Here is a 16,365-nt window from a genome sequence, read left to right as displayed (position 1 = left end):
ATGTCCATATGTTTGTACACATAATACTGGGATGCTTTGAAGCAGCTGTACATAAGCCTAAAGTAAACATACTCAATGACAATCGTAATCTAGAGAGAAATAAATTCCAAAGCACTCCATTCACTAGCTAACGGCATCATAAGGACAGAAGATGTCATTCAGCTAGTACTATTACCACTGTTTTCTCTCTCTCTCTCTCTCTCTCTCTCTCTCTCTCTCTCTCTCTCTCTCTCTCTCTCTCTCTCATCAGCCGGTAGCTTAGTAGATATAAACCCAATGACCCTGAAAGTGATTTATTCTGGATGCTTAGTTAGAGCCCTTTAACAGTGACCCAATCTCCCTGACCCCATTCAGCCAGGATCAGATGGGGGAGGGATTTACATCTGAGCCAATCCTCTGATTTAACCACAGGAAGTGGCCAAGGTGCTGATGTAAGCTATAACAACTTATGGGTCAAGATTGACAATGAAATATAGCTATAGTGGTGTTTTGATAGTAGTGGTGTGCAATTCAAGCAAATCTTGCTTATAATGTCTGTAATTGCTATTATGCCTATATCTGTTATTGTGAGTACACACACACACACACACACACACACACAGAATGCTAATTGTTTGCTGTCTTATTGCATCACCTTGGGATTTTTAAAAATGTTCTGGAAAAACGCTTATAGAACTGAGTTGAACTGAGACAGAAGGAGAGGGAGACGTTTTCCCATAATCCTACAGATTACGGAAGAGATTGGGCAAAGCTATGCAGCAAAGAGTGGATAGAAATGTTAACTAGGGTCAAAAACCCATATGAGGAATTTAATATGGAGCCCACAGCCTGCACAGATGTATGCAGTGGGACCTGTGCAAAGCCCAAGAGGCCTCTTTTCCAGAGATATTGATTATTGATCCACATAAACATTTAAGGGACATTCAAAACAGAAACACAGAAATATCAGCAAAAATGCTAGATGTGATAGGGGAGTGGCAAAAAGAATGTGATCAATCCTGTAATAAATTAGTTCTGAAATATCAATAATAAATTATTTGAGGTGTTTGATCTTGAAACATTATGTCTTCATCATCATCTTAAGTGAGGTGAATTGAAAAAGTTGTATAGAAAGAATATACATCAGATCTGTATCGGACAATACTCAGTGTTTCAATATCAGTATAAGTATCAAAAAGGGAAATGTAGTATCTTACCACCTCTAGATGCTTGCCTTCTTCATAAGTTATTTCGTGCCACTGTACCCTGCTTCTTACTCATTGTGCTCTGGACCTGACAGTATTTGTTGTGGGACATACTACTGAAATAAAATTGAAACCACAAATGTGTGGAGAGTACCCATTACCCATGTCATTGTATGATCAACTGCACTGGTTGTATTGTTTTGTAGTGATTAAGACTGGGGAGAGTGGACTGACTGTATTCCGACTCCTGACTAAAGACAACCGCTGGAAGTGGGTACAGGCCAATGCTAGACTTGTCTACAAGAATGGAAAGCCTGACTATATCATTGCTACACAGAGGCCACTCGGGTGAGTCAGTGTGCACAAGAGTGTTTTTAAACTGTACATTCATTCGGAATTTAGTTGGCACAAACACCTCAGCAACACTGCTTTTCAAGATCTTGGTTATGACCTTGTTTTATTTGGACGTTTTGCATGAATGCTACTGTTTCTGTTCTTATTGTATGGCATAACCTATTGATGTCTCGATGGTTTGTGCATCTGTCATGCCATATACTTTTTTCCACATCCAGGGAAGAAGAAGGAGGTGAACATCTGAGGAAACGCTCCATGCACCTGCCTTTCACTTTTGCCACAGGAGAGGCCTTGCTGTACCAGACCAGCTATCCTGGACCTGGCTTCCCTGACAATGTGTTAACCAAAGGCAAGAGTGGTCGGGCCAAGAAGGGAAAAGGGGACAAAGGCTCTAAAGATGACGTGGACCCCAGTTCCTTGTTGGGGGCAATGATGAGGCAGGATGAGTCTGTATATGTCTGCCAGCCAGCTGTACAGCCCAAACTACCATACCATGGAAGCCTGTTTAGCGAGCAAGGACACCCTAGTGTTTTTTCTGCAAGTAACAGAAGCTGGAACTCTGCACTAGACACAATAACTGGGGGCTCCAGGTCATATTTGTCAAATGTTGACCCCCTACTTGCCACGCTGGACTCCCTAACCCTTGAGGGTGAGGAAAGCTGTTCCAATAGTGAGCTGTTCAACGCTCTGGAGAACCTTGGATTGAATGCTGAAGATCTAGAGCTTCTTCTCCTGGATGAGAGGATGATCCGGGTGGAGATGGAGGCAGATTACATCCCATCACTCAATGATCTCCTTACAAACAATGAAATCTTGTCCTACATCCATGACTCTTTAGAGAATCGGACTGTGGATTCTGTGAATGATGGAGATAGTCTAGTTCCTGTTCCTGCCACAGTCCCAGACACTCTAGAGCCTGTTCAAAGTTCATCTGAGACCTATATCCCTCCATTTGACCCTGTCACTGAGCCAAACCCTACTTCTAGGTTAAATTCAAACTTTCCCAGCTATCTGCCTAAGCTGCCAACCCCCATCCTGCAACTCTCACAGCAGATGCAGCAGCACATGAACTCTCAATCCTTGCACAACAAATGCCACAGCTGGATACCTGAGCCACAGGAGAGTGAGTTTAATGCGGTTAGGTTTCCTCAGAGTAACTCTGTACTCATTAACACCGTTACTGCGGTTCACAATAATCACTGGGTCCCTCAACTCACACAAGCAAGTCTGGACAACTACACTGAGGTCAACAACAAATTAATAGAACCTCAACATCAGCAGCATTGGCAAGATGGCCAGCTTCAGCCCCAGGACCACTACAAGCAAAAACCTTCCAATATTGAAAGTCCTCAAAATGGCATCAACAGTTCTGCTCAATGGCAGGGGTATAACTACATTGACCAGGTGGACCCCTCAGCTATTGGAACTTGTGCTGACAATTCCCATGTGGATTACAATCTGGCCACTGGGCAAGGGGTAGAGCTTACTATGAACAGTAACTCAGTAGGAGATATATGTCAGTTCCAAGGTGTCGTGGCAACATCTTCATCCTATCAGCAAGTTTATCAGAAGCAGCAACAGCCAAAGGACACACCCACATATTTTTCCTACACCAATCAGAACTCCTCCCTGGATCATATCCTAGTTCTACCCCCACATCAGGAACTCCCATCATTGGACACCTATGAAATATTTGACTCTGCCCCACTCCATGATGCCATGCAGAACCGGGTAAGGACTATTTTGTTCTATCCACTTCCTCAACAAGAATCTTGTCTGATGTAGATACTGTAACCCACATGGCTTAATAATGGCTCATTTGCTTGAATATTGCACAAACATTTATTGATTTACTTTATTTATCATAATCCTTTTTTATATCAGACAATATAACTATCATCTTTGAGCCACAGTAATACTGACAGAAAGTGTTTAAAATGGTTACCCTAGTCCGAAACACTAGAGGGAGATTTCTGCCCCTGTTCCATAGAACATTAGCCAAATCAGCATCCATCTTGTAGTCTTGCTGTGCTCTGAGCAATCTCCAACTTTCAAGTTCACCACCAATATTCCTCTCGTTTTACATTTTGTGTGGTCCTGGACAATAATGCAGAGGCTTTTATAGATCTGGTAGAATCTAATGTTATCCATGTTCATTTGTTCGTTTCATTAGCTGAAGCACGCTGTGTTTGCATGCTGCTATTGCATTTCATACCTGGCAACCCAAGGTGTGGAAACCACTGGGGAAAGGGCAGTGGGCAGGATCACAGAACACCAACTGATGTCTGCTCCAGAACAGACGCTTCTCAAACAACAATATATTGGCTGTAGTGCTTCAACTTTGCATTTCTCCACATCCTCATCATATTATTTTTTTAGTGGAATAAATACATATATGGCACTTTCCTCTTTTAAGAAAACCTCAAAAGCATATTTCCAATGGTAATATTGGAATACATGCCACAGGATTAATAAAATATATAAGATACTGTTTATAGCTTTGGATTCATTTTTTGAATGGCACTAAAATCACTGAGAAACCTCATGGTTTGTAACATACATTTTCTCTTGTGACTGGGACAGAGAGCAGGAAATGGGATCCTTGTGGCTTAGCAGGACTTTACGTGGAAATGTTTGCATAATTAGTTGTGGAGATCAGTTCCATTGTAAGCTAATAGTTTATGTCTCGGAATAGATTGTTCCTGGATAACTCCTTAAGAGATACGAACCTCTTAAGACAATACTTTGAAAGTTCTCTTAAAATAGAATTGTAGCCTTTCAGTTCGTATGGACATCTTGTTTATCATTGCATAAAAATGTCTTATTAGTGAAATTGTTTAAATCTAGCCAATATATGGAATATTTCTCATTAGGAGATTGTGCAAGTTAAAACATAATGTCATAAGACTCAGATTACACTTAAAATCAGTAAAATAATTTAGAAATAGGTTCAATAATCATATAATATTTTTAGAACACCTGGATAAAATACCAGTACATACACTGACTAGATGCAAGATGATTCCATTTACTAAGACATAATGTTTTGGAGAATGTGTCTGGGTTGCTGTTAAGGTCTAGTACTAAGGGGGACTTTTGTTATGACAGCCAGACACTTGAGACTAATGCTGTGCTTTTGCTTCGTCATGTTTAAGGTTAAGAGCTAAGTAGAGCAGTAATGCCCACCACAGCAGGGGGTTTTCTTCATGCCATTATTACCACAACTCAATCACAGCTTATTTTAATTCATGTAAACAATGGACTTTTAAAGATGCATAACTTAATGCATAATTAGAGCCTTTTATTATTTATAAAAAAACAATATTGTACAGTAAAAATGTATATTAATATTTATTAATAATTAGTCATAAATTTAAGTGAAGCAATGTATATATGAGTCTGAAATTTAAATATAAAAAAAATACATGTCTATAGAATCCTGTAAAGTCCTGATATATTTGAAATATTAGAATCGAGAGTTCAGTTAGTTATGATTGGCTGATGAATGTGGTGTAGTGGAATGCAGTGGAATGCAGAGGGAGAACATGGGCCTCTAATGCAGTGGCCAGTGTAGTGGGACACAGTGAAGCTCTAATGAGACTTTGTGTGTGCGTGTGTCTGCTCTCATTAGGATTAACAAGAGCATCTCACCACATCTAGGACAGTCCACAGGCCAGAGTACTGTTTGATTTGAAGTTATTGTTACTGGTTTGGTAGCAAGAGGTGCACAAGATACTAGCGTTGTGTTTATATTGCAGTCAGTTTGGGAACTGTGTTTGATTAAAGAATTATTTGCATATTGCAACTTTTGCATTATCAGTTTTGTATTCACAATAAGTGACATATCTAGACCCTGTAAAATATTCTTCCTCACTAAACTGGACCTACTGCAAATCAAAATGCAATTCTCAGTTTGTAATTATGTTGACAGTTAATCTAATATTTAAAGCCTTCAGTGCAGATCAAACTGAGAATACAGCCAGGCTTGATCTACATAGTTACTACAGAGAAAACAATCCAAATCTGCCAAATTGTTTCAAGATTATTGAAGCATAAAATGCAGAGAAATTATTGATTTGAGGGTATTAAGTGGACAATAGAGGTGGACCAGTTAATGGATAAAATGTAAGGCAATACTGACAAGACTTTTGTACCTCAGCCAGTCCTGGTTGGTTGTTGCAGAGCTGTGTGTATGTGTGTGTGTTTTCAGGGTCAAAGCTTTCAGCTGAGAGAAGAATAGATCTGTAGTGTCCAGTCAAGCATGAGCAGCATTGACCTACAATCTGCCCACTACATTACTTAACATACACATTCACACAAACATACATAAACACACATACCATACCTACCAACTACATACACACTTACTATTACATATTGATTCATAAAATTAAATACGACTTGGTCGTATTGGTCGATATGGTATCCAACTGCTGATTGGAAATTACATAAAAAGGACGGTTATCACTAAAAGCCTTAGCTACAGTTGTATGAAAAGTTTATTCACTCATGGTCTAATTGCATTATTTTGTTGACATTTACAGCACTGTATATATGTTGTTTTTATGGTTTCCAATATGGTACACTAAAAAATAAAAATAACAACAAATCAGAAATTGTGAAATAACACGTAATAAAATATATTTGCTGCCCTCCACATCTTAGAATGGGATTCAGTTCTCAGCTTGGACAGTACACTGTCCTAATAGGCCTTGGGCAAGATTCCTAACTCAACATTAGTTCAGCTGTAGCTATGATTAAAATTGTACATTGCTCTGTACAATAACAAGCATTTTATGAGTAACATATAACTGTAATAAAATTAATATAAAAATAAAATTGCTGCTCTGTTGTCATTTAATTGTGAGTTTGAAAATGTCAAGCGAGGGGATTCCATCAAGGAAAAGTGCTATTAAAGCATGTGAATTGATTTGTTCTATTCTTGTGGATAATATTCCATCCAAAGTATGTGTGAGTTTGGTTTAGATGGTATAAATATGGTGATTTCAATGTTAGCAATCATAAACGTGGCATATTAATAAAGGTCTGAATTAGGGGTGGCCGATACTGCCCTAACATCATATCACGATATTTCAGGGTATTTTATTGATAACGATATTCTTGGCAATATGACAAAATGCTGAATTAATTTAAGAAACAGACTATTGCAACACAATCAACGTTATATTAATATGAACTAAATTAATTATATTTAATATATATTAATAATAAAGGTTTGTTTCATTTCTAACATAATACCATGGTCCATTGTACATCTGATATTTTATAACCAAACCACCGCCACAAGCCACTCCACTTTTTGGAGCAAATTTCTTGCCACTTTCCACCTTACTTCACTGTGCCTAAATGACTAATGTTAAGAACATATACTGTATTATGAGTAACTGCATGATGTCATTACATAAACAAGTCAGAATATCACCATTAACACAATATTTTTTATATCACGATATTGATTGAATTATGACTGTAAATTATATGATATGGCATAACACTAGCTGGTAGGTGGATTGGCTACTTAAAATTGTCCATAGGTGTGAGTGAATGTGTGTGTTGCCCTGTGAAAGACTGGCGACGCCTTCCCGCCATGCTCCCAGTGATTCCATGTAGGCTGTTTGGTTACAGACAATGAATGAATCAATAACAAACCTAATTTGCTATGGGGGTTGAATAATTTTGATGCAGCTGTATTGTATGCTATGTAACGCTGTATTCATATGATACACAAGTGTGAATGGAATTATATAAAATGTACACTAATGTAAGCTAATGATATCCCTTGATGCCAAACAGAATGTAGACTAACAAATATTAGTAATGATGTTTACTTTAATAAAATCTAAATATTAATAACAGCTACTATAACATACACTCCATAACATTCATTTAATTTATATGACAGAAAAGAAACTTATCTTATTAGACTGTCCTCCTTAAAGCAGTTTTTAACTTGAAACATTATGAAATTTTTAAACATGCGCAGATATCCCAGGCCATGTAATGGTTCCATTAAGTGCTTCACAGCTAGAAATAGCTCTTTTAGCAAGTAAAAAGATGGTGATACAGACATAAAAAAAAGAAAATGAACAGCAGAGCCAGAGAAAAAGTCAGCAGTGCCAGAAATGGAGGGAAGATAAAGAGAGAAGTGAAGGATGGGTCTTTAGCTTAAGTCAATCAACAATATTATTAATCTACATACAATGTACAGGGCTTTTTTCCTATTATTTTCTATGTATGTTGGAAAAATGTATAAAATAAGGTTATTTCAGTTATCTCAAGTGACTCTTCATCACATTGTGAAGTAGCTGTTACACTGGCACCTAGCGGCCTGGATGTGTCTAAGTTTCTGCATTTAATCTATTTACCCAAATGTAGGGGACCAAAGTATTACAAAGCAATTTGAGTCTTCATTTATTTTGCACTTCACTTCTAATATATAACCTTTCATCTTTGTTTTTGTCTCATTTCACAGACAGAAAACGGCTGTGCTCTCAACTCCACCAGTGTGGCCTACACAGGAAACTGCCTGCTTCCAAATGGCACCTTGGCAACCACGCCCAGCAAAAGTCCCTGCCCCCGTCCCGAGCCACTCCCCCCAATCCCTGATCCACAGACTACTGGCTTCTACGTCTAAAGCTCCCCACACCACGGACCAGTTAGCATTGAGCATTTCCAGGCCCCTGTGGTCGGAACAACCATTAGAAGAAACTTGGAAAATGAAACTGTTGTTCATTGCAGATGGAGAATGTCAAATCTTGACACAGATGTGGGCTGACGGAGTTATGTCAAGTATATTAAGTCACTGATTATGTCAGCAAGGATATAGAAAAGTGTAACTCAGCGCTGAGTTGGTGTCAAAATGCATTTGGAGATCATAGGTCAGTAGATATTGACATAAGTAAAAGTATTATCATAAGAATATCATGATAACAAGCAACAATGCAGTGTTAGAGATGGTAGTGCAGTGTGTGTGTAGGTGTGTGTGGTGGTGGTGGCAGGCAAGTGTTCATTTATATGCTACACAACATCTACATAAGCCTTTCAGGACAAATGACCAAAAAAGAAGACTATATATAAAGACTTATTCCAACAAGTGCATTTGTTATACAACTTTCTAGGGTGGAACTGAAAGAAGTAGCCTTTATGACAACTTATTCTTGTTGGAATAAACCGTTATTTTTATGTAGGTTTGTGTCACTTGCCATAAATTATTTCAGGTTTATGCCAGTTGTATTACAGGCCTTATGTAGATGTCATGTAGATTGTGAACTACAACATACAGTGAAATTTTTGTGTCTAAACAATGGTAAAGAGAGCTAGGTGACTGTTAGCATTTAGCTCCAGTGAAATGATTGTTGGAACAGCAGTACTAAGTGTTCACTGTGAAAATGTGGCATGTATCTTTATTTATTTATGAGAGAATTAGCTTCATGCTAATTGGCTTTGTGCTGATTAGCTTCTTGGTTATAGTTTTGGCTACTGTTTTTACGGGCCCTTGCCCATACTGTACATTGACAGCTTAACGTATATATCAGGTGTCTGCTTAAGCATTTCTCTTCCTTCCCAACTGCAGATGGAAGACTCTTTATCTCATTTTTGGAAGCCTTTCTATGTTTCTTCACTGATGCAAAGCACTTGCAATCAGGAACACGCTTTAGCATCTTTAGCATCCTAAACCGAGACTTGATTGTTTTCTTACAGTTAGGATTTAGACCTCTGAAGTTGTGCTGTCATTCTGTCTAAGCTGAATTTCTCTATGAGAAAATGAATGGGAATTGTGGAAATCGCTGGTGTTGTGCTCTGTGATATAAAAAGCATATAGAATTTCAATGGGTTTTTTTTCAGACTTTTTCTGGATCCTGTGATTAAGAAGTCAAAATATGAATTTCTCTGCATATAAGCTACTATTATAAGACTGGAAACCTCTCCAAAATCTCCATTCTCTCACACACACACACCAAGATCAGTCCACTGTGCAAGTTATAAAGGGTTTGTTGGTTTTTAGGCACCAGTTGGTTAAACCTTTGTTGGCTTATAATAGAGTTGAAGTTTACCTGCAGATTTCAACTGCAGTGTTTAGCTTTTGTGACGTCAATTCAGTGCACAGGAGTGTTAACTTGCTTGGGTGTAGCGTTATTCATATTTGACTCCTTAATGACCTTGTAAGTCAAAGGAAACAGTGACATTCAGTTGATAAACCTGAACACAGGACAAAATGTAGCTGGTTAGGATTAGGACTAGGGGGGAGGGGTGTTAAAAAACTAAAAAGAGTACCTTCTTTCATAGAGATGTCCAACTTAGACATAGCATTGCTGATATGGGCATGAAACCCACTATAAAATAACAACATGACTTCACTGGTCCAAAATATATGTACTTGTTTCAGATCAGTGTGGATGCTGTCTGAAAACCAAATGTGAAAGCATTTTATCTCATGAGATTCTGTAGTTGAGACTGGAAGATTACATCATTGAATGTGTCATATATATTTACTGTAAAAGAGTTTAAACAGAAAGAAAAAAAAGATTATTTCATTCAGGTGCTGCAAAGTTGTTTTATTACTAGTGTTTATTGTAGTGTTATTATAAATCACAGAAGAAGCTTTTCGGATTCAAAATGACCTTCCCTGACCTCCCACCAGGGAGCTACTGTTGTGAAGATGGGCAAAGGTCAGAAGTTGCTCACCTATGTAGCCTGACTGTATTTATTCTATGCCCCAAATCTGTCAGTATATTTTATTAATTTAGCTTTTCTCCAAGATTTGAGTTGGACTCAAAATTTGACTCCACTGTAACAGCATACATACTAATGCTTAGCTAGCTAGGAACATTAACTCATTCATCATTGCTTCAAATCGGATTTAACCACAGTTCTGTCAAGTATGCCAACTCTACCAACAGTTGTTATGCCATACATTTGTAGGTGAAGCCTGGCCAGGTCTATGTCTCTCTAGCTTAAATTTAGGTTCAATTCATTGTCAACAAGTCCCGGAGATGCACAAATCCAGTATATTCTGCTAGGATTTATATGACAAGGGGACTTTTATTATGCAGCTGGATTCCTGATTTTCTTTTTTCTTATATAATGCACATTTAAGTATATTTACAGACTTTTCTTACTTGAGGAATTATTGTAAGAAATGTGTCACAGAAAATAAATAATGTGATAAAATGTTTTTAAAATGCTTGCTTTGTAAATAAAGTGTTTTTTTTTAAATGCTGGTTCAATGCCAGCACTACCTTGAAGAGCACGGTTGTAGCAAGATTCTCCAGCACAAGTGTAGGCTCTAGAGAGTTTTTTTTTTTTTTTTTAAGATAAATCCTGTTTAAAAAAATCTGTAATGTGTTTCATTTCTGTTTTGAAAAGAGAGCAAGAAAAAAAATATTTGCCCCTTAGGAAAAAAAATTATCAAAAGAAACATATGGTGCCATAAATGGTGAAATTCACTTTCCAGAGTTTAGTGTTGTCCATGTTTTTTTTAAAGAAATTTAAAAATAAAAATCACATTTGAATTTATTTTATTATGCTGTCACACTTGAGGTGGGAGGGGCCGGTGCATATGCAGTTTTATCCATTTATCTTTTGGCTGCTTGTTGAAGTGTATTCTTTGATCCTGGAATTAAAGAACTTGTGCAATCACTAAGAAACTGTGTTGTTTGCCTTCTTTTAGACCAAAATCTATAAATCATCAAATTCGGAGGGATCATATAGATGCAGATACTCCTAGCAAGCTGAGTTAATATAGCAAATTTAGCAGTTAATACTGAGCATAATGAACTACTATACTACTGCAAATTGTACTATATTAGCGCAGCATGCTAGAACTAGCCGTTATGGCACTTTTCCACTGTATGGTATCTACTTGGGTTGGCACAGATCAGTGCTTTTCCCTGGGTTACTTTTCCATTACCACAGCTCCCTCACAAAATGTAGCCAGTAATGTCACAAAACCCCTCTCTAACTGCTTTGAAAACCACCTCAACAGCAGCGGTAACATCGGGCACTGTTTACTCTGAACTGAACACGTTTCAGTGCCACAGTTCTCACAAATCAGCAGTTTTTTTGTTGCACATCCTGCTTTTGTTGGAGTTTTCATCAGCCATCAATCCAAGGAGCATTTGAACCTCTTCAAAAGACCACAGTGTAATTTTACAAACTGTTGTTTTGAGTCAGATGAAAACAAATGTGGCCGCTGCTGTAACTTGGAGATTTTTCATGTGGCTACTTTGTGCTGGTTGTCTGCATTCAGTAGTGACTGTTATATTTCACATCACGTTTAGTACCTACTCGGCTCGCTTGGAGGTAGCAGTGAGTAGAGACTACTAAAAGTACCCAGTCCCATGTACCAAGTACCCGATTTGCCTAATTGATAAACAAAAAAGCAGAGCTGAGTCGACACCATGCAGTGGAAAATCACCATCAGTGTTCTCCTAGGGTGCTGACCTGAAATATGAGAAATAGCAGTTAGGGTTCTCCATGCTGAGGTAAAACAACAGAATCAGCATTTAGGTTCTCCTCCAATCATGTTAAGCTTATATAACAAAAAATAGCAGTGTTCTTTATAACATCACCAGTTATTGCTTTCCACCAAGTATGTTTAGCTGTTTCCCAGCCTGACAGTGTATATAGCGTGGCCCAGCTAGTAGGTGGAGTAGGAGAAAAAACACACATGGGCAGAAAGAAAAATGCTATAGTAAAGAAATCAATACTTGCACTGGCTAATGGACCACACGGTGGAGTTTCAGCATCTCCACAGCTGATGTAGGAATTATCGCTGTAGAAACTGTTTGCTCTTGGGTGGGGAAAAAAGCATGGTGTAAATGCAGCTGTCTCACACTACTGCAACTATTTTCAAACTCTCTCTCTCTCTCTCTCTCATCCAATGCTTTAATCCCTGCTGTATCAAACAGCAGAAACTTTTCACACACTTGGCCTTATAGGACTATCTGGCTGGGTCAAAACAAACACAACATAGTTTGAATTAGCTCAAAGAGAGCTGTTAGTGTCACCCTACGAACAAAAGAAAAACTCCCAAAAGAAAGATAGAGCAACCTCATGTATTTTGATGGAATGGCTGTGAAACCATCTAGACTAGGGGATCTTAAACCTTTTTCACACTGGAAGGCTATTTGGGGGTTAAAAATATTTGGTGAATGTGGATTACAAATATGGGACATTACAAAACAGTCCTGTTTTACTTTATACATTTTTCCATAATGAATTCTAAAATAACACAACTAGCTGCTATCATGGTGCCTCCCCTTTCTACTACAGAAAGATTCAATCCTGCACCATGTCTTCCCTAGCTCAACCCTCCCTTCTCCACTCAGACCTTGATCCTGAACTCATTTACTCTCCATATCTCTTTTTTTGTTGCTGTTGTTGTTGCTCTGTTTGCAATGAAATCGACAGAGCAATTTGAAGTCAATTATTTTCAATGAGAGTCGTGCATGTACATGGCTTACCTTGGATACCCCAGAATAAGAATGTACTGGGCGACAAAGACTAGTGTCCCCATCATTGCAGAGTCTATATGAAGAGACTTTAAGATTAGGAATTCACCTAAAGTCACAAAAGATCTGGGTGTGTCTGTTGAAGATGAAAAGAATGATGCCCTATGGAAAGTGAGACAGAACAGAGATCAACAAGGCTGTCTTATTCTACCAAGACCAGGGAAGGTGTCTTTAAATGAACAAATAATCCCTGGGTCCTGTTCCCGGGAATCCATATTCAACAGGGTTGAAAGTCTTTGTTCTCGCCAGTCCAAATGGCTTGGTGTTGTATTTTGAAATTAATAGAGGCAAAAACACATTTATAAATTCAAATTTAGGAGAAAATGCAGCGCTTCAAATGGCCATTTCTGTGACAAGTACTTTCCTTTAGTCCAGCTATTTGACACTCTACACATGAAAGGTCTGCCAGCAGTAGGAAAGATGTCCACTGATTGTGCGCTTCAGAAGAAAGATTGGGGAGTCTCTGAGATGGTTGTAAAAGAAAATGGCTGGAAAACATACAGTTCTCATGGCTTCTACAGTCCATGGGATAGAACTCCAGAACAGCTGCATGACATAAGAAACAAATAAATGATCAGATTTAATTTTAAATCTTGCTGACTTTCCAGTTAAACCTGGTTCAGCAGCAGAAAACCTTGGTGTCATAATTGACCCGGATTTATCATTAGATCAGCACATAGGCAGTGTCACTAGGACAGCTTTTTTACATCTTCACATCATCTCCAAGATTAGAAATGACTTTTCCCTGCAGGGTGCAGAAACATTAGTAAAAGCCTTTATTACTTCAAGGCTTGACTACTGTAACGCACTACTGTCAGGATGCACCAGCAGAAATTTAAGAAAACTTCAACTAGTTCAAAATGCTGCAGCAAGGGTCCTCACTAAAACTAGAGAATTTGAACATATCAGCCCAGTTCTATCATCACTTCATTGGCAGCCTGTTAAATTCTGCATTTATTACAAAATTCTGTTACTAACATATAAAGCTCTACATGGGCTCGCTCCTGAATACCTTCACGATACTATTTCCTATTATGGGCCTCCATGTTTGCTCAGATCACAGAATACTGGATTTTTAATAGTTCCCAGAATTCAGAAGGCCTCAGCTGGGGGAAGAGCTTTTTCTTATAAAGCCCCCCAACTCTGGAATGATCGTCCAGAAAATGTTCAGGACTCAGACACAGTCGCAATCTTCAAATCTAGGCTAAAAACTCATTTGTTTAGTTTATCATTTGCTAGTTAATGCTCCCCCATAGATAAAGGTGGTAGATCTGGGGGGTCCATGGACACAGGGAATTATAGTAAACTGAGACACTGGTGTCATCCTGACACTTCAGGCGATCACTCAGGTTTGTTGACGGTGGAGCGGAGGGATGCCAGTGTTTCAGGATGCTCCTGTGTCTGTGTCCTTCTGGTTCTCTCCTTTTAGTTAAAGCTGTTATAGTCAGATCTGCCGGAGTCATTAGCCTCACTCTGGAAATGTTCACGTTCTGCTTTACAAACACCAAGCAGTTCAAAACTAATTCCATCCCTTTACCTTTTTCAGAGTAAACGACCGCCCACCTGTCCATCTGGACACTGATGGATGACTGTCGAGCTCCTCCTCCATGCTTCAGACCAGCTGCCCAGGTTCCAACCACCAAGTAGTGCCTTGGAGCTGCCCCTACACTGAAGTTTTCATGGACTCCAATTATTACCAGTAGATTGACCAGAGGAGGATAAGGTCACCGATTGTGAGCCTTGGTTCCATCCAAGGTTTCTTCCTCAGCTGAGGGAGTTTTCCCTTGCCACTGTCGCCCTTGGCTTGCTCACCTGGAGATTTTTACATCTTTACATTCTTACATTTCATGTCAAAACTTTTTCTTACCGGAGTTCTGTGAAGCTGCTTTGTGACAACATCAGTTGTAAAAAGCACTATACATACAAATTTTATATGATTTGACATTGTCATCCCAAGATCTGCAGTTGTTTCTAAATACAACAGAGAGGAGTAGAAATGTGTAATCACATGATTAGTTACAGGATGTCAGGACAAACCAGAAATTGGACTGTTCACACAATGCTCCTTGCTATTTAACAAGTTAATAGTAACTTGCTATTTCAAGTTACTGTTGGCTGAGGAGATGATAGCCCAAGCACAATACGGTACAAATGAGCAAATTAATACACGACAAGCACTGATGAAGAGGGGCATGCCACATATGTGCACCCACACCCTAACAGTAGTGTGAAAAAAACATGGCTCAGTCCACTTGCCAAAGATGGCAGAGGCAACTAATGCATCACCATGCCGAAACGCAGCATGTGGTGAGAAAGCATTTGTCAAGTGTGTGAAATGCTTTTGGGACTACAGCTCAGGACAGTGAATTTGGAATAATCTTCCACTGAAGAGCATTCCTAAGGCTGGTATATTTTATAGTACAATTTTAGGTACCACCCACACCACAAATTAGAACCTTTTCAGTCAAATTACTTGTTGTCTTTGGTTATTATTTTTTCTGAATATGAAACTGTGTTCTGTTTTGTTATAGTGTGTATCTGAAACATTTCTGATAATCTCTAAAGTCCATTTGTAAGGTTTTGGTCTGCTGCAGAATAGAGGGGAAAAAAACAATATATTAATATAATTATTACACAACATCCTGTTGTCCACTTCAAAGGGCATTTCATTAAAAAAATAAATAAATAATAAGTGTTTTTGGAAAAAGAATCATTGTGACTTTTTTTTTTTCATTCAACAGATAAAAATTTTATTAAAATTACTGAGTCTCAGATAGCTGCATGACACTATGTTTGTAGACCTGCCAACGCGGTGTGGTGGACTGTAATGTGATTGGACAGAGGGCAGGATATGAGGATGAAATTCTATTGGAGCTCTGCTCCGAACTGGGCACTTCTCAAAAAGAATATACTGCTCCAGTACTGCTCTCAGGGATGCTAGTTCTTCAATCTAGCCTGACCCTTAATACACGACCACACGCCCTGGACATTTTCTGACCAAGTACAGTAAATATAATACAGATTTTAATGCCCATGTCAAATTAACATACCCACTCTTTATTGTAAAAATGTCTGGCTCAAGAAATCAGTAAGAAACTTACTAAATGCAGTGAGAATGAAAAATGCCATTGCTTGAATGAGCCAGAATGAGGATAATTATAGTTTATGATTTAATCTATAACTTTATTGCATATAATTATAGAGTTTCAGAATACAGACAGTTTATGATTGGAACAGAAATATTTGATGTCATCAGTATTTGTCATCAACTGTAGTCTATGCTTATGCCTGTG

The 16,365-nt window shown here is 38.4% G+C and overlaps 1 protein-coding gene across 1 annotated transcript in view; it reads left to right on the top strand.

The window, feature by feature from the left end:
- Nucleotides 1-8,193, top strand: part of LOC136676333 (aryl hydrocarbon receptor-like) — a 58,853-nt gene extending 50,660 nt beyond the window's left edge. The window contains exons 9-11 of the mRNA XM_066653250.1: nt 1,391-1,532; nt 1,757-3,269; nt 8,032-8,193. Of these exons, the coding sequence (XP_066509347.1) occupies nt 1,391-1,532; nt 1,757-3,269; nt 8,032-8,193 (1,817 nt within the window). The remainder of the gene's footprint in view (nt 1-1,390; nt 1,533-1,756; nt 3,270-8,031) is intronic.
- The last annotated feature ends 8,172 nt before the right edge of the window (nt 8,194-16,365 follow it).

The sequence above is a fragment of the Hoplias malabaricus genome, chromosome X2 (assembly GCF_029633855.1).
Source record: "Hoplias malabaricus isolate fHopMal1 chromosome X2, fHopMal1.hap1, whole genome shotgun sequence".
Lineage (NCBI taxonomy): Eukaryota > Metazoa > Chordata > Actinopteri > Characiformes > Erythrinidae > Hoplias > Hoplias malabaricus.
The sequence above is the reverse complement of the archived record's forward strand: the minus strand, read 5'-3'. Positions and strand labels throughout refer to the sequence as shown.